Below are 24,348 nucleotides of genomic sequence, written 5' to 3' on the forward strand. Positions count from 1 at the left end.
TACTTGCACTTTGACGTGCTTTCGAACTGCTAGGTTGGCAGGAGCAGGGACCAAGCAACAGGAGCTCACCCCGTCGCGGAGATTGGAACCGCTGACCTTCTGATCGGCAAGTCCTAGGCTCTGTGGTTTATCCCACAGCACCACCCGCATCCTGTGGCGGCAGCAGGAGGCCCCATTAGCTAAAGTGGTACCTCAGGTTAAGAACGTTTTCAGGTTAAGAACAGACCTCCAGAACGAATTAAGTTTGTAACCAGAGGTACAATGCAAATTGAGATTAAGATTAGGATTTAAATGTGAATGGTAGCAATTCTCTCCCCCTGCAGCTACTTTTGAGTTTCCGCCAAATACGCTTTAGATGTTGGCAGGATAAGAGTGTTGCAAAGGTTTCATGCCACCCCACCCCACCCAACCCCAATCTCTGCTGAGCAGTAACAAGATTCCAGGGGGTTCCAGGTGCTCACCTGGAGTGAGCAAAAGGGTTGTGCTTTCGTTGGGAAAATCAAAGGATGGTGAAACACAAAGGCAGTTTTGCCACTTTATTCTATACAGTGGAACCTTGGGTTTTTGAACGTAATCCGTTCCGGAAGACTGTTTGACTTCTGAAATGTTTGAAAACTTAAAACGGAAGCCTCAATACAGTAGGGAAACTCAAAACGGAAGCTGCGTGGCACATTCGGTTTCCAAAAAATCATTCGAAAACCGAAGCAGTTACTTCCGGGTTTTCGGCATTTGGAAGCCGAAACATTCATCAATGGAGATGTTCGAAAACTGAGGTTCTACTGTGCTAGCGCCAGATTTAGAGCTGTGTGGCCAGTTCCCCTGCAGAGGGCGCCAATCAAGCCAAGGGGGCGCAAAATAATAATAGTAATAATAATAATATTTTTAAAATCTATATTTATATGGATACCTCCTGAGAAGATCCATTAAAAAGCAACTGTACTGAAAGGAATTACTGTGAAAATAATAAATATTGGGAGGTGGGGGTTTTGTCCTTGCTCAGGGCTCCGTACCACCAAAGTCAGCCGCTGCCTACACCCTACATGGCTTGAGGTGGAAGTGAGGATGGAAGAACTCTCTTGCATTGCTTCGTCTGTTTGCTAGTTAAAATAAAAGTGGTGTGGTGTGCTCTTTTTTTGCACGTTTTATTCTCCATTGGAAACAATAAGAGGTAAAAGGGAAGGGAAGATTTAGCCAAGCTCTGAAGTGCAAGTTCAAATCCTCTCCCTGTTTCTGAAATGGGGGCATTTGGAGCCCTAGGGATGTTGCAGCTCTGATATCAGATGCTTCATGATGCTCCCAAAATGACAAAGAGGATTTTCCTCTCTGACATCAGAGCAATGTCAAAAAAGTAGACCCATTCCATCCTATGACAATGTTGATGTATTTTATTTACTTTTTATTTCATAAAAATTTATACACTGCTTGACTGTAAAAATAAAATTCTCAAAGTGGTTTACAAAAGACAGAACAGTAAAATCAAGACATATTTACAACCCCATTTTAAAACATACAAAAGTTAAAATACTAAAACAGCTTAAAATTACCTTGTGCTACATCTATTGTTAGCAATACTCAGAGTAGATCCATTAAAATTAATGGATATGGCTAATTTAGGCTGAGCAATTTAAATGGGTCTGCCCTGAGTAGAACTTAGCTGGCTGTAATTCTTCCTTCCTTTAAGAGCTCTTTTAATGTTTTTATACTTGGCTCCAGAAAATTAATCATCTGAGTGTATACACCCTTCCATGGAATTATGGAATCATTGCCTCTGGCAATTTATTAATAAAGCTTTCCTTACATTCCATTGTGTTTGGACCTGGTTGTTTGGTTCAGTGCATTTTGCAGGATCAAGTTAGCTGTGAAGTTTGGAACACAGACAACTCCTCAAAGGATATAGGCTATTTTGAACTATAAATACAATTCTTAGCTCTCTGTAGACTGAAAATAAGTCAGACTAATAATAAAAATATTTATTAGTAAAGTACAAAGATAGTACATACTTCTCTCGCACCCCCCATGTAATATAGAACTGGGGAAGAGTCACCAATGTCTCTTTTGCTTCTGTTCCTGTCCCTTTAACTCAGGAGCGGCCAACCTTTAGGAGCCAGTGAGCAAATGTGGAATTTTGAGGAAACAGACACCAGTCAGAAAATGGCTGCCGTGGGTATGTGACACGCCACAAAATGGCTTACATCTAAAAGAGCAGAAAAAGAGACGGGTCCACAAAATGGTGGAGGCATTCACCCCATCAACAGTCCTGTCATCCATGAGGAAAAGGTACCTACATCAGCCACTGCCATGCTTGCTCACAGAGAGAAGCTCTTTGCAGCAACCATCTGTTCAGAATGGGAGGGCAGGAAGGTGTCCAGCCCTGCCATCCAATGAAATGTGAGCAAGTTTAAGGGCGGTGTGCAATGTAGAAGAGGCCAAGTCAGTGCAAACAGGAACAGAGCAAGAAGAACAAGCAGTCTCTTGCAAGCACTGTGGATTTGTTTGGTGGAAATTTACTGAGACCTTTCGTGGGCACCATAGGAGGAACTCGCGGGCACCCTGTTTCCCACGGGCGCCACACTGGTGGTTCCGGCTCAACAGTGGCAGCTTCTTCTGCTGACATGAGCAGGTGGTCGTTCTTATTGCCAGGCCATGTAAAGCATCGCCTCCCGACTTGCAGGCAAAACTGCAGTTAACACAAAGGCAGGCCAATCTGTGTGTTTCCTCCCACACCCAATCAGCCGGCAACTCAAGTTTGGGGTATCTGCCACAAGGTAGGACCAGCACTGTCAGGATTCCTTGTGCAAGCTAACCAGCAATGTGTGAGGGACAGAATCACTTGGGAATAATCATGCCAGCAGTACCCACCCAGTTGGCAGGGTACCTATCAACCACATTTACTTTTCCTTTAATGGGCTGAAGTGTGATTCACAAAGAGGATTCAGGAACAGCTGGGAAAAGATATTTCCTTTCAACTCTGTCTAGGAGGGAGACATTTCCACCTCCCTTGTGTTATTGCCTCCCCTCGCTCCATTCCTCAGTTGCTGGATGCGTTAACCATTATTCCTCAGGCGCTTGATCCCACTGCACCTTCAGCTCCAAGTCTCTGAACAGGCTTGTGAAGAGCCCATTGCTGTGGGCAGAGTCTAAGGTATCTGGGTTTGTACCAAGGAACCCAGGCTTGTTTTCCAACCCCTTGCTCACTTGAGTTATGCAGTCCGATACAGGGAGCCCCAAAGGCTGATGCTGGGGATTTGTCCAGGCTGTCAAATCCCAGGCCACCCACTGCCCAGGGTTCTGATCTTGAATGATGCTGCTGCAGGTGCGATGTGAAAACAAGGATGGTGGCACGCTTGACAGAAGATTGCCATCTGAGATGGCATTTTGGTTGAATTCCACCACAGATGGTTGCAATTCTGCAGGCTGCTCTCTGTAGCTCCCTGTCTTGTTGCCTCTTGTGGCAGGTACTCTCTCTTCCAGAAGGGGTGGAAGCAGCTGTGGCATATCTTGCATGTCTTCCTGAAGCAGCAGACACTGAGTTCGCTCTGCATCTCCCAACACAGGCACCGGCATCTGTTGGGGCTTGTTTCCCCACAATTCTCTTTTGATCTGTTCTGGCGGCTGTGCTTTATAATGCTTGCTGCTCAAGGAGCCCTCAGCTAAAGACTCGAGCTTCCTCACTTGATTTGCTGAAGAATTCGCTTTGGTGCAGCTGGTGCCTTCAAAACACACTCCATATGTTAAAGGCGAAGGACCTTGTGTGCATGGTGGGTTGTTCTTGGCCATTTGTGGTGTATAACCTTCATGCTGAGCAATGGTCTGGAACAGTGGTGCGTTGGCCTGTTTCTGGTAAGCTGTTTCTGTCAGGCTGAACACTCCCTGATGTTGGGTGATCTGTGCCTGGTGCTTCTCTATAGTAAGTGGGACAGGCTTGCACGATTCATAGGGGTTCAGAATATATTCCACTCTCGGCACGAGAGGTTGGGAGCGTAAAATATCCTTGAAATCCTATCAGGGAAGAAGGATTAAATTTAGTTGCCAGAGATAAGCATCAGCATAAACGTAGGCAGCTAGAGAGATAATGAAGCAGAGTGGTGGAAGGACCGAGTGGTGAAGCAGGAAGTCCCCACCATTAAGCAATCAAGTTCACTCTCTGCCGTGGGGCCAGCGTGGAACACAGGAAGTTGCCTTATACCAAGTCAGGCTATTGGTTCATCTAGGTCAGTATTGACTACAGCAAGGGTAAGGGGAACCTCTATCAGCCTGAGGGCCACATTCTCTTCTGGGCAAGCTTCCAAGGGCCACATACCAATGGTGGGCAGGGTCAGAGGCAAAAGTGGGTGGAGCAATGAATGTAAATTTCACTTTTGTGTACTAATTTCTACAGACACTCACACACTCCTCTTTAACTTCCATCCAGGCAGGCACAGAGTTCAAGGTCACATCCCAGCTGGGCAAAAACATTCAAGGAGTGTGTGAAGCAGGTTGAGTGAGGGCTGTGGCCTGCTCAGAGGGGGTGTGGCCTGTGAAGAGTTTTGAGGGCCAGACAGAGAGGACTCGAGGGCCACAGTTGGCACCTGGGCCTGAGCTCAAATGTGACAGGCTACAGGGATGGGCAGCAGCTGACCAGGATTTCAGGCAGGGGTCCTTCCCACTGCTACCTGGAGAAGCCAGGGATTGAACCTGGCATATTCTGCACGCAAAGCAGTGGCTCTACCACTAAGCTATGCTCCTTCCTCTAAGAGGAAAAGGTTTTTCACTTCAGGGTGAGCATCAACTTTGCCCTCAGGGAACCTTCCGTGAATTTAGGGGAGGGGAGAGAGGGTTCTTATCTCCTTTCATAATGGGCTTTGTAGAAAGCACTGCTTCTATTTTATCCAAAGCCCACTGCAAAAGGGTCCCCTCTCTCCTCCTGAGTTCTCTGTGTAAGCCAAAGAGCTTGAGGGCTTGAGAGAAATAAATGGCGACCACAAAAATCACAGGTGGCTACTAAGCCAAGCCAAAATATGGGAACTCCTGGTTTAGTTTACAAGAACTGCCAAGAACTGCCATGTTTTGTTTACAAGAGTAACCATTCCACCAAGTCTCTCCACTTGCAAAGAAATTCCTAAAAGAGAAATCAAACTATTAGGAACCCAGGCAGTGCATCAATTTCTCCAGCCTTCCTGGGTGGGGGCTGCAGCCTTCTCCTTGCCCTTCAGGCGCTACTCTTTTATGTATGAACAATGCCCAGCAATTAAAAGCCCAGGCTCATTAATAAAAAATCCAACAACCTTCCATAAAGCGGGGGGGGGGGGGGAGGTACAGTACATACCAATGACGTGGGTTGCTGTGCGGTGTGCTGTTTAATATACTTGTAAATGAAGTAATATATTGTTCCAAAGATCAACAATGCCGCAAACAGAGCTACCGTGAACAAATATGCAAACCAGGTGGTATCTGGAGAGAGAAAACAAACCGTTAAAGATAGCAAGACCAGGAGAGTTGAGAGGGCAGGAACAGATGGCATGCATTGTCTAGTCATTCTGGCTCAAGAGTTCATAGGACTGGTCTGAGCATTTATAAAGTATCATCATCTTTCCAGCCGAAGTAAAGGGAAGCGATGAATGTCCATAGGGACAAAGGAAGCTGCCTTAGTCAGAACATTGGTCCATCTATCTTAGTATTGTCTACACTGGCTGGTAGTGCCTCTCCAGAGCTTTGGACAGGGGTCTTCCACAGCCTTACTAGGAGATGCTGGGGGTGAAACACGAGACCTTCTGCATTCAAAGAAGGTGCTCTACTACTTAGCTATGTGGCCCTTTACTTTTTGAACTAGCAAAATGCCCTTATTGTGGAGAACAGAAAGAAAGTCTATGAATGGCAAAGATGCCCAGAGGGCCTCTGTACACACTCAAAGAACCTGGAGCACCAGGGGCAGTTTACTGTGGTGTCCACAAGTGTAACACTTTCCCACAGGAATGAAGCATAACTCTTTATTTATATGAGGGCAGGTAACAGGTCTCAACATTTGTGAGATGGAATCTGCTTCCTGCTCCTGGTGTCCCCCGTTTCTTGTGGTGGAACAGGGTTTGTCTCCTGCAGGATTTCAGCCCGGTGTAATTTAGTCACCCTGCTGTGAAGGGTGTCTCTTGTTTAATGCCTCTTGGTTAGCACTTGCGACATCACCAACCCATTGCAAATCCCTCAAGCAGTGTTTCATTGTTTGCAAAATATTTGTGGCTTTCTTGTTGTTAAGATAAGGGCTTAACTCACATTCATTGAAAGGTATATGTACCTGTGTAAAATAAATAAATACACTGAGATGGGGGGGGGGGAGGACAAATTGCTCAATAGACTCATTTGTGGCAGGCAAGACTGGGGATTGGTACATTCATTTGTGATGCAAGTTGTGCCATTAGGTTCACAATGGGAAAATTGTCTGTGGTGACTGCTTCATCTCTAATGTTTTCGGTATTTAAGATCCGGCAGCATTTCATAACAATGTCTCACCTGATAATGTTTTTGCCCGAAAAACATAAGGCTTGCTGATTTTGTCTGAATATCTTATGTGTATTGTGCCATTGTATTCGGTGTTGGGATACAAGTCAGAGATTTCAAATTCATTGTTGTTGTTGACTTTGACCCACTAGAGAGAAAGAGAGAGATTTGTATTTTAAGTATGGAAAGTGGTACTTGTGTTATCTACTTTCAAAGCTCCACTAAGGGCCAAACTGTATGTTATGCTTAATGTGTAGTATATAGTTGTGTCTTCTGTTTTCAATCCCCTGATTTCCACTCCTGGTGGCAGCTGGGGATAAACCTGCCCTTTCCAGACCATCAGGGATCCTTGCACCTCTGATTCACTCAGGAAAAACAGAGGATGTAGCTGCATGCTGTGAACTGAGCATAACATGAAACTTACTCCTGACACTTCATAAAACAAGGGTGTTTCTGCATGAATATGTATAACAACACAGAGAGAGCAAAAGACTGAAGCTGAAACTTTTGGTTACCCTCAGTTTCTCATTTCTCCAATCTGAGGTTCAGTTCTCCATGTTTCCACATAAGTATGAAATTCTTTTTAAAAATGCCCTTTGAAAATTCACAAATGTTTCAGTGCAAATTACTCCAAATCCACACATCATTGTATGCGTTTTGCCTAATCCACACATTTTGGCAAAACAATTTCCCCTAACATAATGCACGTTTGTATGTTATTTTCACCAATATATGTATTTCTATGCACACTTCAGTATGTGCATTTTTTGACAAATCACACGGCTGGAGAACTGCATTGCAACATTCGGAGAAGTGCAAATATTGAAGGGTGGCTGTGTTTTGGTTTGCATATTATTTTGGAAAATGTGAATGAGGTAGGTTTGTCTTTAATTGAGAATTGAATTGAATTTATTTCCCATCCTTAATCTGTATGGAATAACACTCCACTGACCCTCAAGAAGTGTGCAGTGGGGAGGTAGCCCATCTAGGAGAAGGAAGGGTTTGGATTTGATATCCCGCCTTTCACTCCCTTTAAGGAGTCTCAAAGCGGCTAACATTCTCCTTTCCCTTCCTCCTCCACAACAAACACTCTGTGAGGTGAGTGGGGCTGAGAGACTTCAAGGAAGTGTGACTGGCCCAAGGTCTCCCAGCAGCTGCATGTGGAGGAGCAGAGACGCGAACCCGGTTCCCCAGATTACGAGACTACCACTCTTAACCACTACACCACACTGGCTCCCAGGAAAACTCTGACCCTAAACCTCTGCTGCCTTGCAGGATATCTTTGGGAGAAGAAAAGGCCAAGGAGGGAACCCTACACAAATCCAGAGTGGAGTCCCTAAGACAGTCGGATGGTGCCTTGAACACCTCCTTCCAGCAACTAACGCCAAACATGTTGCTCTGCTTTTCTTTGGACCACACTCTGTCATCTGGGCACACTGCTCAGGCTTGTACCCTGGGGAGGTCACTTTGGTGTTGCTAACGCAGCAGTTTGACTTCACCCCCAGAAGTGCATTCCATTGTCTCTTGAGACAGACAACAACAGTCAAAGAAATAAGAATTGGGTACTTTCCCCCCAAAGTTACCATTTTCTCTCATACACCTTCCCCCCCCCCCTTACCTCCTGCTTTGTCTTTTGGCAATGTATCGTTAATTCGTATTCAAAGGTCGTTCCAATTTGACTGAAAATGTCTACGATGGTCAGGATCTGGTTATCCTTGTCTCTCAGAGGGGTAGCAGGAGGTTGTACATAGAACTTTATTGAATTAACACTGGGTGTGTATTTCACATCAGGACTCCCAATAATGGCTTGGAGAGAGAGAGAGAGAGCAAGAGTGAGAAAGCAAAAGGGATTTGTTTAAGACTGAAGAGTTTAGTGATAGTAGTTTTGAGAACTGGATAACTGAGGCATTTAAAAAGAATTGGCTCAGTTTCTTCAATACTGACTTCTCATTGTTAGCACCCTTGGCCCTCACATGATGTCTACACCATGTATTTAAAACATTCATACCGTATATGCATAATTTTATTTGTATGCCACCTTTCCACAGTTCAAACCATGATCAAGGTGGCTTACAACATGAAAAAATACATAATTACAGCACAACAAAAGCAGCCATAAAGAAAACATCAAAAAATACACAACCAAATTGAAAAAAAATACACATAATTCGTAGTAAGATCTAAAATAAACTTAAAATAAAATAAATTAAAAATTAATATCAATAACAGCAACAACACCCCCTAAACAATTCCCCAACCAACCCAAGAGTAAACACTCTTGTCTTCTCCCTCAAGAATCCTGGGAACTGCAGTTTGTTAAAGGTGTTGGGAACTGGCCCAGTGCCATTATCAAACTACAGTTCTCAGATTCTTTGGGGAAAGCGATGAGTGTCAGAGCAGTGTGAAGAGGACCAAAACACAGGAGTGCAGAACCTTTGGCCCTCCAGTTGTTGCTGAACTACAACTCCCATCAGCCCCAGCAAGCACACCCAATGGCCACAGGGGATGAGAACTGTAGTTCAGCAACAACCGCACAACCTGCAATAGCTGCACCTGCTGAATGAGGCAGCTTTCTTAAAGAAACATGAGGCCTGTCTTTGGGGAACATGTTTACCTTACTCCTGCAGCTTTCAACTACTGTATGGAAGGGAGAATTTCAACAAATGCATCTTACCCCATCATGGTGCCATAGTGGCGAGACATCCTACAAACTGTTGACGTTTATTTTCTTGTTTACTTTTTAACAATGTTTCCCACTTTTCCACTAAAGTAGAACTCAAGGCAACTCAAGGAGAGGGTGTGTGGTTTGGAGAGAAGTTTGAGGGACAGGCGCTTTGGTAGACATTTGACGGCTGGGCCAGAAGTTCCCCAACCCGGTTTACAATATTAGCCACTTACTGTTTTCCCGGGGATAGAATCTTGAGGACTCGGCCCATTCGGAGACGCAACAGTTAGGGACAGTGGCTCTCACTCTGGCGTAGTAGCACTCGGTGAAGTTTTCCGTTTCAAGCGTGAGATTGCAGGAGCGGCGTGTGATGTTTTGGCACTCGCTCTTGTTCTGCCATGCATCCCCATACCTATGAACAAAGGTAGCTGAGTCAGGCCAAAAGCCCATTTAGTTCAGTATTATCCAGAGAGAGCCAGTGTGGTGTAGTGGTTAAGAGTGGTAGACTCGTAATCTGGTGAACCAGGTTTGATTCCCTGCTCCTCCACATGCAGCTGCTGGGTGACCTTGGGCCAGTCACACTTCTCTGAAGTCTCTCAGCCTCACTCACCTCACAGAGTGTTTGTTGTGGGGGAGGAAGGGAAAGAAGATTGTTAGCTGCTTTGAGACTCCTTGGGGTAGTGATAAAGCGGGATATCAAATCCAAACTCTTCTATTATCCAAGCTGACTGGCAATAGCTCTCCAAGATTTCAGGCTAGTGTTTTTCCCAGCCTCACCTGAAGATGCCACCGGGGATTGAACCTGGGACCTTCTGCATGCAAAGCAGATGCTCTAGCTCTGAGTTACAACCCTTCCCCCACAACCACTGCTCCCCATCTGCTTTAGGCAATGTGTGGGTGGAGAACAGCAGGCAGTGGCATAGACAGCACACGTCACTGTTAAACCACAGGGAAGGCAATTCAGGTCTGAGATAGACATCAGTGAAAAAGAGACACGTGCCTGGATATGCCACGGAGCAGTGTGTTGCAAGCTGCGACGCTACCAGCCGCTTGGCTGCCTGTGCTATTGTTGCCGGGATTCCAGCTTAAGACAAAAAAGATGTGAGGGTTTTAGAGCAGTTGGGCCTATTTGGAAGTGAGTTTTCTGCATTCAGCCCTGCATTCACTCCAGGGTTGAGTTCAGGAACCTGTTTGGTTCGGCAAGCAGCAGAACTGAGCACTGCACAGCACCGATTGGCCAGCGCCTTTAACATCACCAAGGCAGCTCCCACCTCCAATCTCTAGGACAATTTTGCTTTTAAAAAGCTTCCTTTTTAAACAATGCTAAGGTGGCATATGACAGATACTTTAGGGGTCAAACAGGCTGCCACCTGGGACACAGTGGATGGAGTTAGTGCAGATCATATCACACAATGTGGGCCACTAAGGTCAGAAGGCAGGTTTCACCCTCAGCCCAATGGTGTCCTTAAGAAAACTCTATTACTTTTTCCTTCATAAGTGGAAAACAACAACAACAACAACAACAACAACAACAACAATTTTTATTTATACCCCCCTCCCCGGCCAGAGTCCGGCTCAGGGCGGCTAATGCCAGTAAAATTGCAGTTAAAACACAATAGGGGGGGGGGAACCAATTTAAAATACAGGCAAAAATGCAATTTAAAATGCAGCCTCATTTTAAAAGTAGCCCATAAATCAAAACCATAAGGGGAGGGAAACATAAGGGTCAGACTGAGTCCAAACCAAAGGCCAGGTGGAACAGCTCTGTCTTGCAGGCCTTGCAGAAAGATGTCAAGTCCCACAGGGCCCTAGTCTCTTGTGACAGAGCGTTCCACCAAGTCGGGGCCAGTACTGAAAAGGCCCTGGCCCTAGTTGAGACCAATCTAGCCACCTTATGACCTGGGACCTCCAAAATGTTGTCATTTGTGGACCTTAAGGTCCTTCGTGGGGCATACCAGGAGAGGCGGTCTCGTAGGTATGTGGGTCCTAGGCCGCATAGGGCTTTAAAGGTCAAAACCAGCACCTTGTACTCCACTGGGAGCCAGTGCAGTTGGTAAAGCACTGGATGAAAAGAGCAGAGGGTGTCATGTTACACTGAATCAGACCTTGGGTCCATCTAGTTCAGTCTCGCCTACACTTACTGGCATCAGTTCTCCTGGATTTCAGACTGAGGTCTCTCTAGGCGCAGTCTGGAGATGTCAGGGATTGTACCTGTTTCTGCATGCACTGAGCCACTGTCTTACTTTCAGATGGCCGGTTGCCATCCATTGCTGCCCTGGGCTCCTTTGGGAGGAAGCGTTGGCCATAAACTCAATAAACAATGACAATAATGTGAGGAAGAAGAGCATACTTCCCCACCACTCTGGTAGCTGGTGGCCTTTGTCAGTAGGAATCTCATGGATGGGGTGCAATGCAAGAATACAAAAAAGGGCAAAGGGCACCTCTGTGCAGGCCCTCCTTCCAGACAGCCTCCACCCATCATAATAGCCCATCATTTTGTTTGTTTCATCACCCTTGGCGCAGGAGGAGTGGCTCCTCTCATATTCCTCCCTTGAATGAGGCATGCCAAATATGTAGAACGGGGAAGGCTCTCTCTCTTGGGGTGCCAGCTTGTCACCATTTTAGTTATTCGGCTATCCAATTTCTTAGCTGCCCTTTGCTGCAGAGTCCCCGACTGGGTTGCAGCAGCGCAAAAAACAAAAAAACCAATGACATTAAAACCGGTTAAAAGTATTTGCATTGAAGAAAATGCCAGAAAAGTATATGGAAAAATAGAAAGGGAAGTTGAGTAGGTCCTAAAATATATATATGTCAGAAGGCCAGGGTAGAGTGGTTTGTCTTCAGTGCACAGTGAAAACAATGCAGTGATGGCACCAAGTGCATTTCTTTACCATCGCAGCAGGCACAAGGCCTGGGCAAAGGGGTGGGTGTTTCACTAAGGCAGAGGCAGCCAACAGATTCTTTGGATTACAACTCCCATTATCCCTGGCTATTGGGCATGCTGGCTGCAACATCTGGAGGGCACCATGCGGGCTACACTGACACTAAGTTGTCATGTAGTATACCTTGCCTGCCATATTTGACCTGATGGAGGGATGGAACTCAGTTTCTAATTTTTCCAGTGTTTGAGCCAGTTCTCTACATTGCTGCAGCAGTTTACAATTTTTCGCCATGAAAAGTTGTCAGGATTTTAGTGCAAATTTCTCCCAACAAACATGTTTGTGTGCGGTTTTGATTAACGGGACTCATTTCTGTGAGCAATTTCCCCCAATAGAACACACATTTATATGTTCTTTTCATGAATATATGTGTTGTTATGCGTTATGTGTTTTATACACTTTCCCCTAACATAATGCATTTTTGTGAAACATTGTTGCAAAATTGGGAGAAATACGGATTTCAGTGGATGGGTGGATGGGTTTTGGTTCTCATATTGTTTTTTGAAAGTGCAAATTGGGCAGTTTCACTTTAAAATGAGAACTGAATCGAATTCCTCCTCCTCCCAACTTTCTAAAAGCCCCTGTGAGCAAAACAAAGCTGCAGTTAAGAGGAGACCAGGTGTCCCTATAGGCCAGAGATGCACGGACTGTAACCTCCTCCCAACTTTCCAAAAGCCTTTGTCAGCAAACAAGGTTTCAGGTGAGGAGTTTTTTTTAAAAAAAAGTCACCACCCTACAGTGCAATCATGTCGGCTTACAATTAAGTCCTACTGGGTTCAGTGTTTACTTCTGTGTTATTAGGATTTGGATTGCAGCTTTAGCAAAGCAGCAACAGCAGGATTAGAGGAATAACCCAACTCTTCCTCCTTCTCCTCCTCCTCCAGACTTTCTGCTAGCAATTTCATGGGTTGACAGAACGGAAAGATGACAAGACTTACTGCAACTGTCTGCTACCAAGTTTGTGAAAGGCTTTGTGGGTAAATACGCTTGTGGAAGAGGAGGGCAAGTTTTTAAAGAGATGGTGTCACTTACTGCGAAAGCCATAAATATCGTCGCCAATCTCTTCATCAGTCATCCATGCATTATGTTTTGGTGGGTGCTCCCTGAAAGTGTGTGTGTGTGTAGCTCTCAAGCTATCTGGTGCCCTTCAAATCAAATCCAGGGATCTCTTTTCCTCCCTGTTTTGCATCTCGAAAGCAGGCAGTGGTGTAATTTATCTGCATATTTTTTCCCTCCGTACTTTAGCTTAATTGCTACAATGAATATTCAATTTAGATATTAAAGTTTAATGAGAATTTCATAACCCATCCATGGATTGCAACCAGAGGGTTATGTTTACTGGAAAGATCAAAGGAGAAAAGTGTCTGGGTGCCAAGTTCTCCAGCTTGTGCAACAGAGGAAAATCTAAAGTACGATGCAGTTCAGGAGGACATCAGCTATCTCAGCAATGTGATGGAAGCAAATTGGGTGAAAGCTGTCATCAAGAGGATTTGTTTACACGCCACCCCTACCCAGTCATCTGAGTTAGATATGTCTTTGCTCATTTTACAGTTATTGGAAAACATTCAGGTTGGGTCTACTTGTGCAACAGCATGAAGTGGACTGTGTCATGGGCATGCATGATGAAAAGAGAGCTCTTTTTTTATCTGTTCTGCCAGAATAGGAATAATTCTTGCATATTTTATGCATTATTATAATATGCATTTTATGCACATACAGTGGTACCCCGCAAGACGAATGCCTCGCAAGACGGAAAACCCGCTAGACGAAAGGGTTTTCCGTTTTCAGAGGTGCTTCGCAGGACGAATTTCTCTATGGGCTTGCTTCGCAAGACGAAAATGTCTTGCGATTCTTGAGGGGGTTTTTCCGCTCCCCACCCCCTTTTTCTAAGGCACTAAGCTGCTAATAGCCTTTTAGCAGCTAATCCGCTAATCCCTTAAGCCTTTAATAGCCGCTAATAGCTGCTAAACCGCTAATAGCGCTAATAGCACTAATCCGCTAATGGGCTTGCTTCGCAAGACGAAAAAACCGCTAGACGAAGAGACTCACGGAACGGATTAATTTCGTCTTGCGAGGCACCACTGTATATGTATACCCCAAGTTTCCTAAAGTTACCAGCACATAAACAGATACATACAACAATGTGTATAAAAGGGTACTTTGCATTAATACTTATACAATTATGTTGCAGAAATGCAGTACAGTGCTACCTTGGTTTGCATACGCTTTAGATTACAAACATGTCAAACCCGGAAGTGCGTGTCCCGGTTTGCAACCTTTTTAAAAATTATTATTACAACCCATAGTTTTTGGATTATGAACAAAAAGAATTTTGAGGTCTCATTGGCAAAAGCGCGCCTTGGGTTACAACCTGTTTTGGTTTACAAACAGACCTCCAGAATGGATTATGGTTGTAAACCAAGGTACCACTGTTCGGTATATATATATTGCAGAAATATAGTGTAGAATTAATTGAGTTTTAACAAACCAACAAAACGGATAATGCCCAAGTGCTCTATGCAAGAGCACTTGACTGGGGCTGAATCTACACACAGGGGAGGAAACGCTATAAATAAGTGTCAGGGAACTGCCATCGGCAGGACAGGAGGTGCCAAGGCTCTCTGAGGTAGAGAGAGACTTGACACCTGAAGAGGGAACCAGTAGGGGGCGAACAGGAACGTCAAGGGAAGGGGAGTCGGAGGAATGGCTCAGAGATGCTTCCAGTGAAAACAGTGGGGAAGTCTCAGGACCCCCTATAGGAACACCCGTTCCTCGGCGGAAACTGTCACGCAGAGAGTCCAGAAGACGTGTTTCCGTTAAGGAGCTTTTATGTTGGAAACGTTTCCGAAAGCAGCCACTTTCGGATTCTGCTAGCGACTGACGCAGCCATGCTGGAGGGGCTCCGTCACAGGCAGAGGTTTGAGAAGCTGTTCAAACTCTGAGGGATTGCAATTTACACACAAGCAGCTCTTCATCCCATCACAGCAATCCGAAAGTCATCGACAGCTAGCTTGTGCCAGGGAGAGGCATCATGAGCGAACCAGCAGGAACCGGAGGGGCAGCTGGAGGAGGTCCAAGCCTGGAGGAAAGGTATAGGACGTTGGAAATCCAGCTTGCCTTGCAGACGGCGAGGCTGGAAGAAAGGAGGGCTCAGGATGCAGAGAGGGGGAGGGAGAAAGCCACCCCACTCAACAGAAAGATGCCAGGATTGGTGCAGAAATTTGGGGGGGACCCCAGGAACTACCATGCCTTTAGGACAGAGATGCAATATGCTCTCAATCTGCAATTCGATGACTTCCCTGATGAGGAATCGCGAGTGGCTTTTGTAATTAGCCACCTCGAATCAGGGGCGAAGGACTGGGTTAGACCCTTGATGGCAGCAAATAATGAGATCCTAAAGGACGCGATGAAGTTTTTTCGTGCCATGGACCTGATGTTTTCCAGTGACATTGAGCAGGGAGGGGTGCGAAGGCAGTTAATGGCTTGCAAACAGGGAAACCGGACTGTCCGTGAGTACTGGACTGAGTTCACTATGTTGATTCATCGATTGGGGTGGGACTTGGCTTCTGAGCCCATTCAAATGCTTTTCGAAGAGGGTCTGTCTTCGTCCTTGAAAGATGAACTTTCCCGGAACCCCAGAGCAGAGTCTATGGACCAGCTGACTAAAGCCGCGCTAGCCATTGGAGCGCGCCAGGAAGCGAGGGCTTTGGAGAAGCGGGAGGGGAAAGGAGAACGTTGGAGGGAGCTCCGCATTCCAGACATTCCAGAGCAGCCTTTCCCGCCGGCAGAGCCGATGGAAGTGGGAACAGCGCGTGCGCGCACAGTTTCAAACATCGGTGAAGGGCGGAAGAAAGAGGGAAAGGGCGGGAAAAAATGCTATCTCTGCCAACAGCCAGGACACTTTGCCAGAGTCTGTCCACGGAGAAAGGAATGGCAAGGCATGGCAGGAGCTGTTGGGGGAGAGGAGGAGGAAAGCACAGAGCAAGTAAAAGCCAACGCCTGGCTGCCGTCGGGGCACAGCAGCCAGGCTCAAAAGCAGTGAGAGTGCCCGCACCAGAACCTCCCAGGCCTGCTCTAGTGATAGAGGTGTTGCTAGAGCTGCCAAATGGACACCCCCTACAGATCAAAGCCCTGCTGGATTCAGGCAGCTCCTGTAATTTCATGAGTAAGGAGTTCGCAGCTGAGCACCAGATACAAACCCTCCCCTTAAGTAAACCCCTGCAGGTAACCACGATTGACGGCAGAGAGCTGTTGGGAGGAGAAGTGAACCAACAGACTGTTCCCATGATAATGAGGGTGGCAAGACACACCGAGAGGATAGCGTTTAATGTGGCCACATTGGGAGGAGCTCCCATTATTTTGGGGATGAGCTGGCTGGCACTTCACGATCCTCTAGTGGGATGGCACCAGAGGGTGGTCTCCTTTGGGTCGGCGCATTGCCTGGAACACTGCAAGCAGGGGAAGGATCCAGGGGGAGCCAAGATCACCTTAGCTGGGATGGAGGTAATGAAGCAAGGGGAGGTGCCTCCGCAATATGCAGATCTGAGCAACGTATTCAGCGAAAGAGAAGCGGACAAACTGCCGCCGCATAGACCCTTTGACTGTCAAATCAACCTACTCCCGGGGGCTCAACTCCCAGTGGGCAAGCTGTACGCCATGTCAGACAGGGAGATGCAGGAGCTGAGGGAGTTCATTGACAAAAACCTGAAGAGGGGTTTCATCAGAGAGTCCCGAGCGGTGGGGGGCAGCCCAGTGTTTTTTGTGGACAAAAAAAACACAGATAAGCCGAGACTTGTAGTGGATTTCAGGGCCCTGAACGCCGTGTCGGAACCCCTGGCCTTTCCTATGCCCCGAATTGATGACATTCTGACCAGGGTGAGGAAGGGGAAGATTTTTACAAAACTGGACCTGCGGGGGGCGTATAATCTGATACGAATAAGGAAGGGGGATGAATGGAAGACCACCATGTTCACCCCTTTGGGAGCATTTGAATACCTCGTAATGCCCTTCGGTCTCCAAGCCGGCTCCGCATGTTTTCAAGCTTTCATCAACCACGTCCTGGGGCCGTTGCTCTACAAGAATTGTGTGGCCTTTTTGGATGACGTGTTGGTGTATTCGGAAAATGAAGAGCAGCATGTGAGGGACGTGAGAGAAGTGTTGGGCCGGCTGCAAGCCAATCAGCTGTGGGTGAAACTGGAGAAGTGCCAGTTTCATGCCAAGGAGGTGGAATTCCTGGGGTACCGCCTGTCAGACCAAGGATTGGCCATGGATCCAGGCAAGGTCCAGGCGGTGCTGGAATGGAAGACACCGAAAACCAAGAAGGATGTGCAAAGATTCCTGGGGTTTGGGAACTTTTATCGGAAGTTCATCAAGAATTTTGCACACTTGACGGCGCCCATCACCGACTGCCTCAGTAGCAAGAAGAAATTTGTTTGGACGGCGGAGGCGGAGAGAGCTTTTGAAGAACTGAAAAGGGCTTTCACTTCGGAAGAACAACTTCTGCATGTGGACCTACAGAAGCCCATGAGGGTGGAGACAGACGCGTCAGACAGAGCGGTGGGGGCTGTGCTTCTTCAGCCGGGAAGAAATACGTCAGGGTGGAGACCGTGTGCCTTTTTCTCGAGGAAGCTGAATAAGTCCGAGCGGAACTACACGGTGTATGACAGGGAACTACTTGCCATTCACGAAGCGTTCCGGAGGTGGAGACATTTATTGATTGGGGCACAACACAAGGTGCAAGTGTGCACCGACCACAAGAATTTGGAGTATTGGAGAACAGCTCGAGTACTCAACCAACGGCAAGTGAGATGGGCACAGGAATTTTCCAAATTCCACTTTGAGATTTGTTATGTACCAGGCCCAGAGAACGTCAGGGCGGACGCTCTCTCACGCAAACCAGAGTACTTGGAAGGGGAGGGGGCAAGCGAAGAAAGACATGTCATTCCTGAGGACCGCTGGGTGTGTGGGGCGGCGCTGGTGGGGAGACGAGAGCTGGTAGAAGAAACGGAAACTGACGAATATGCCCAAAATAAGCTCAGAGGCCTCAGGGGAGAGGGTGAGAGCCCGGAGGGTTTTGAAGAAAGAAATGGGGCATTGTATTACAAAGGGGCACTGTATATACCAGAAGGTGAATTGAGAGGGAGGGTACTCAAGCAGTTGCATGATAGTCCCACGGCGGGACATTTTGGACAACACAAGACCATGTGGATGGTCACCAGGGAGTTTTGGTGGCCCAAGGTGAGGGAAGATGTAAAGGAGTATGTAAGAGGGTGTGACCAATGCCAGAGGGCCAAGGGGGAAAGAAGGGCGCCGGCAGGGTTATTGGAACCACTACCCACGCCAGAACGGCCTTGGGAGGCGGTATCAATAGATTTTATGACGGATCTGCCCAAATCCAAAGGGAAGACGGCCATCATGGTAGTAGTGGACCTGTTAACTAAGATGTGCCACTTTGTAGCATGTTCACATGCAGTCACAGCGGAAGAAACAGCGAAGTTGTTTGTAGAACACGTCTTCCGGCTGCATGGCGCCCCCTTGAGGGTTGTCTCGGACCGCGGGAAACAATTTACTTCCAGGTTCTGGAGGAAGCTCATGAGCTTGCTGCACGTGGAAGTCAATTTTTCGACGGCCCGGCATCCTGAAAGCAATGGGCAGGCGGAAAGAGCAAATGGCATCCTCCAACAATATCTGAGGTGCTATGTCAATGACAGAGGGAATGATTGGGTCGAAAAGCTGGCGCTGGCAGAATTTGCCTACAACAATGCGGAGCATGTGTCCACAGGGATGAGCCCCTTTTTGGCCAATTACGGGTGTCACCCCAGGGCATTCCCGGGGGAGGGGGGCGAGAGATGGAGCGTCCCAGCGGCCGAACAGTTTGTAGAAGAGATGGAAGCGATCCATCGTCAGCTTCAGCTCAACTTAGAAAGGGCCAAGGCTCAATATAAGAAGCAGGCAGACAAGAACAGGAGGGAAGGTGAAACCATAAGGGTGGGGGATCAGGTGTGGTTGTCCACCCAAGGGTTGCCGTTCAAAGGGGGTTGTAAGAAATTAAGACCCAAGAGATTGGGACCCTTTGAGGTCATTCAGCAGGTCAACCCAGTGGCTTTCAAACTCCGGTTACCCAACCACATGAAATTGCATCCAGTGTTCCACAGGTCATTACTGTCACCGTACAAGGGGGGAGGTGAAGAGGAGCACACCAGGGGACCGGTCTTGGAAGAGAGGGAAAGCAGTAACCATGTAGCGGAAATCCTCGATTCCAGGTGGAAGGGCAATCAGGTGGAGTATTTAGTGGCGTGGGAAGGGGAACCGGAGTCAGAAAACACCTGGGTGACTGCAGAGGAGGTCAATGACGAGGTTTTAACAGAAACGTTCCACCAAAGATTCCCGCGGAAACCACAGCCGGTAGCAAGGTTTAGAAGGGAGTATTTTGGCACCACAGACGAGGAAGAGGAACTGGAAGGATTCGCGGAGTCGGAGTTGGAAGAAGGAACGGACTCAGATGACGAGGAGTACCGAGAGACTAGGAACCACAACGAGTGGAGAAAGGTGTTCGAAACTTCAGACGATGAGGAAGGTTCTTTCCGGGGTTTTACCTCCTCACAACCCGTAGGGGAGGAGACGGGAGGGGGTGAAGGGGGCCCTGGAGGGGAGGTGGATGTCAGGGAACTGCCATCGGCAGGACAGGAGGTGCCAAGGCTCTCTGAGGTAGAGAGAGACTTGACACCTGAAGAGGGAACCAGTAGGGGGCGAACAGGAACGTCAAGGGAAGGGGAGTCGGAGGAATGGCTCAGAGATGCTTCCAGTGAAAACAGTGGGGAAGTCTCAGGACCCCCTATAGGAACACCCGTTCCTCGGCGGAAACTGTCACGCAGAGAGTCCAGAAGACGTGTTTCCGTTAAGGAGCTTTTATGTTGGAAACGTTTCCGAAAGCAGCCACTTTCGGATTCTGCTAGCGACTGACGCAGCCATGCTGGAGGGGCTCCGTCACAGGCAGAGGTTTGAGAAGCTGTTCAAACTCTGAGGGATTGCAATTTACACACAAGCAGCTCTTCATCCCATCACAATAAGCCATGAATTCAATCATTATAACAAAAGTAAAAACTCTATGTAAAATCGCATAGACAAAGTTTTTTTGCTCTACAGGAGCATTTATAACACATTTAAAACACTGTTGGTTCTCTAATGTAGCTGAGTCCTTTGTCAGGACCACTAAACACCGTGCATAAATCAATGGAAAACAGATTGGTGAATGTGTGTACTTCTGTGTTTGCTTACTCGCACGCATGCTGAGCAAGGGGAAGTAAGCAAGTCTTGCAAGCAGCACCAGTTTCTCCCACAGCTACAGTGGCATTGCAGCTCCTCAAGGCTGCCTCTCATTTGCCAGTTGCATTCCAAACGGCAAAACTATTTCTGCACCCTGCCATGTAGGTGTGACCTGAATTCCTTGCACTGGGAGTATTCACATTGCGATACTGGCACAAGGCAACCAGTGTGGTGCAGTGGTTGGAGCGCTGGAGACAGGGGTCCACACCCATACTCAGTTCAGTGGCAGAGCTTTGTGCTCCGGCACTGTGGGGCGGAGAGCAGGTGGGGGCGGGGCTGGTGCGCATCCTGGGGGCACACCACCTACAGGGCGTGTGGTGCCCTGCATGGGCAGGGGGGGTGCAGCCGCGATGGCACCCTGCTGGGATTGCACTGCTGGGGGCAGTGCGCTCCTCCCGCATTCCTCTTCCTCCGCCAGTGACTCAGTTATCAAGCTCTCTGTGTGAACTTGGGCCAGTTACAGCCTTTCAGCCTAACATGCTTACTTTGCAGATAAAATGGATAGGATCACATTGAGCTCCTTATAAATGTAATAACTGGGACTGTCAGCGCCCATTAGTGAGAACCTAAAGTTACACAACAGCCTCAAAATATGGCCGTATCCAGAGCCACCTCAACCATTAGGCAGAATAAGTTTATCATTTCAGATGGTAGATACTGGGGGTGTTCCCTTCTAAGCCCCCCCCCAACTGTTCCCTTCTCTTACAGGACAGAGCTGTGTTTTTCCATATGTACTTGCTGTCATCAAATGTGGCATAGGACACTGTCCCATTGACAGTACTGAAAAGTCCAATTGGCTTCTGTTTCTAGAATGGGGAGGACACATCATCTTGCCTGTTGCCTCAGGCAGCAAAATGTCTTGGGCTGGGCCGGGGTCTGTTTCTTCCTTGGACCTGACACAAGGCTATTCCCACAGCAAAGTATTTTTCTCCCTATCTGTGGGTTCAAAGAATAACAGTCACCCCAAGTAAGGAGAAGGAACAGTCCTCTTACTTCTTATACTGCACATCGTACACCGTGCCTGGAAGTGGCTCCCCCCAGCTCTTCCAAGTGAAGATATTTTCAAAGTTTGTGGACGAAAAGATTGGTTGTTGAATGAGTGGTGATCTCTCTGCTAGTGAATTCCCTACAATGAAGGGGAAAGATTATTAGAGGTTAACCGTAGAAAGTGCAGCCTCTGTACTTAGGCTGTGTATATCTTATCAACTTAAAAGGCAGCTAGGGTCATTCTTTTTCTCAATTCAGACTAAAGCTGGTTGCATGTGGTGGTGGTAGGGACAACGACACATTGAAACAAGGGGTGGAAGGATCCATCCATTTTGGCTCTCTCAGTTTCTCATTTCTCAAAATTTGAATACAGTTTTCTACATTTTTTCAACAATGATGGATTTTTGGGGGAGTCAAAAATCCGCATGAAAATTCTCCAGTATGTTTACGTGTAATTCTGCAAATAGATATATTTTTCCATGCAGTTTTAACTAACAATATATTCCTCACAATATAATGCATCTAGTATATTATTTTAACTAATATATTGATTTTTTTTTTGCAAAGTTTCCCTTAATATATCTTTATAAACCACCTGTGGTTGGAGAACTGTATTGCAAAATTCTGATATTTGCGAATTTCAACGAACTACCCTGTTTTAGTTCTCATATTGTTTTAGGAAAAAGCAAATTTGATAGAATCAGCTGTCAATGTGAACTGAATCAAATTTATCCCCCATCTCTATTTTTCCCATACAGTATTTCATAAGAAATGACAGGATAGATATGGATAATGATAACATTTATTACCGACCTTAATGTTTTGTGGCTAATGTCATGTGTGCACCACTTCCCAAACCAGCAGTGGGAGCACAGAACAAACAAAATTCCCCTTAGTTTGAGAACCCCTATTTTAGAGAATTTTATTTGCTGCTTTTTGTTGCAGTGTTGTTGTACATTGCTCTGGGATTTTGTAGGTGGAAGGGTGGTGTAGAAATGCCATAAAACTCAGGCCAGTGGTGACTCCCTACCTCTTTACCTGGTCCTCTCAGGCCTTGCTTTGCTCCCTCCTTGAGGGTTTTTGTCTCACTGGAAAGTTTCCTTGGAGTAGGTGGAGGATAGGGAGAGATATGTGCGTAGAAACTAGCTTGCTGTACAAAGGTAGCATTTACACTCATTGCTTTGCTCACTTTTGCCTCTAGCCCCGCCCACCATTTGCATGTAGCCCTTCAAAAGGCTGCCTTGGGCTGAAATGGGCTCTCTGCCCCACAAACAAACAAACAACGGTTTCAGGTGGGGAGCCAGCTATTGCCTTAAACCTGTCAAGCATTCTCAGCTGAGCAGTGTTTTGGCAACAGTGATCAGGAAATACAGACCCACATTGTTTAAAAGGTTTACAGTTGTTTTTTAGAATTGTAGAAGTAAAAAATATGCAGCTGGGATTTCCCCTATCTCATTACCCTTGCCTCATGGCAGCGATGCAAACTGCCGTGCTGGGTGTTGGCTGTAGGAGTCAACTCCTAGGAGTCTGGGGCCCCCAAAGTTGATGGGCATTGCCATTCTAATGGTGTGTGCGATCGATTATGTGGGGCAGGGCTTACCCCAAATATTTTGTTCAAATTGGCATCCCTGGTGTTGGCTCCAGGTCTTGCAGTTCCTATGGGCAAGAGGACCTCCTCAAAGCCCACTCTCTCAACAAGTCCAGCTTCTATTACCAGGATTCTTGGTTGTGTGTGTGCTTTAGAAGTGTGTTGTGTACACCGTCAGAGTCTCACAAGCAGCAAATTGCAATAAGGATGAGAATTAGAGTCTAGCCCACATCTCTCCCTATTCAAGGGGCAAAACCTCCCATGGAGGGAAAAGGAAAAACAACTCCCAGTTTGGACTCCTGCTTTGACAGTGTAGTGAAAAGACCTAAGAAATACTTTGATTTCATTTCAGCTTTCTGTTTTGCTCCCCCCCCCTCAGCGCCCCAGATAGGTTGGAGACCACCTATCTGTTGAGAGGAAAACTTTCCTCTTTAGGACTGAAATCCTAGGCTTAGTGCATACCATACCTTCAAACCCGTATAAAGTTAAGATTAGTAAGATTTTTTTTATTGTAAAAATTTCCATAATACAATAAAATTAGGAATAGCAAAGAAGAGAAAAGGACAATAGAAATAAAGAAAATAAAAGGAGAGAGAGAGAAATAAGATAGGCAGCCCCAGTCAGAGGTAGATAGAGGGGAGTGCGACTTGCTTGGTCGCAGAGCCTGGGGGGCACAGCAGGAGATGTTGCAACTATGCTGGATAATGGAAGGCAAGAGGTGGGGGGCGCTGAATTTTGGCGTCACACAAGGCACTGCTGAATTTTGAGACCCCAGGCCTGCCACTGGCCCCAGTTGCCATAGATGAACGCTGTTTCTACCTGCGTGACAATTGAAACAATTGAAGCTATGACAATGCCACTCCAGGGCGTAAGCTCGAAACAAAGGTAATGGGAGCAAGAACCGACCACGGAGATCACGTTTGCCTGCTTGGTAAACTCTCGCTACAGCTTAAAGAGATTCAGAGATCATGAAGAGAGGCTTTAATAAAGAGGAGTCAAAGGTTGGGTACTTACCCACTAGGGAGCACAGGGCCCAGAAGACGAGAAGTTCCTTCATTAATAGCACGGCACAAAGAGTCGTGGTATGGGGCTAGCTGTCCTCAGCACTGGCTGAATAAATTTGGGAAGGCTCCAGGCTAGTGATCCTGGACTACCCTGTCTGCCTCGGCTGAAGAGGTAATACGGTAACTCTGTCCCCACTGCAGCACATGGAATCGAGCGAGCTTCGTAGGAGACCTCTTCTTTGCTTAAGTGCCAGAGGCATCACAGCATCCAGCAGTCTGAAGCCAAGCCAAGCATATTTCCTGATAAGGGACTTCCTGCTGACATTCCTCACGAGAAGTCAGGAACTGGTTTTTCTGGTCTAGTCGCCT

General features: G+C 46.9%; 1 protein-coding gene and 1 long non-coding RNA gene across 3 annotated transcripts in view; one reads left to right on the forward strand and one right to left on the reverse strand.

Annotated features, from left to right (window-relative positions):
* Window positions 1-24,348, forward strand: part of LOC310684854 — a 47,922-nt gene that overhangs the window by 13,562 nt on the left and 10,012 nt on the right. Inside the window, exon 1 of one of the 2 annotated variants that reach the window (XR_014514879.1) lies at window positions 10,686-13,052. The exons of the other annotated variant lie outside the window; for it this stretch is intronic. This is a non-coding gene — a long non-coding RNA (uncharacterized lncRNA). Of the gene's footprint in view, window positions 1-10,685; window positions 13,053-24,348 lie in introns of those variants that run through there. 2 annotated transcript variants of the gene reach the window in all.
* IL22RA1 (interleukin 22 receptor subunit alpha 1) lies at window positions 1,368-24,299 on the reverse strand. Its single transcript, XM_083455372.1, has 7 exons — window positions 23,990-24,299; window positions 21,394-21,526; window positions 9,370-9,548; window positions 8,090-8,277; window positions 6,484-6,619; window positions 5,306-5,430; window positions 1,368-3,999 (listed from the first exon to the last, which is right to left on the reverse strand). The coding sequence occupies exons 1-7, from the start codon at window positions 24,030-24,032 to the stop codon at window positions 3,052-3,054; spliced, it is 1,752 nt and encodes a 583-aa protein (XP_083311498.1). The 5' UTR covers window positions 24,033-24,299; the 3' UTR covers window positions 1,368-3,051.

Source organism: Podarcis tiliguerta (assembly GCF_965153285.1).
Source record: "Podarcis tiliguerta genome assembly, chromosome: 8".
Lineage (NCBI taxonomy): Eukaryota > Metazoa > Chordata > Lepidosauria > Squamata > Lacertidae > Podarcis > Podarcis tiliguerta.

Coding starts and splice junctions, on each gene's coding strand:
- IL22RA1 (XM_083455372.1), bottom strand. CDS start 24,032: ATGAAGGAACTTCTCGTCTTCTGGGCCCTGTGCTCCCTAGTGG. Junction 8,278..9,369: donor ATTCTATCCCCGGGAAAACA/GTAAGTGGCTAA, acceptor TCTCTCTCCAAG/CCATTATTGGGAGTCCTGAT. Junction 4,000..5,305: donor CACAGCAACCCACGTCATTG/GTATGTACTGTA, acceptor CTTCCCTGATAG/GATTTCAAGGATATTTTACG.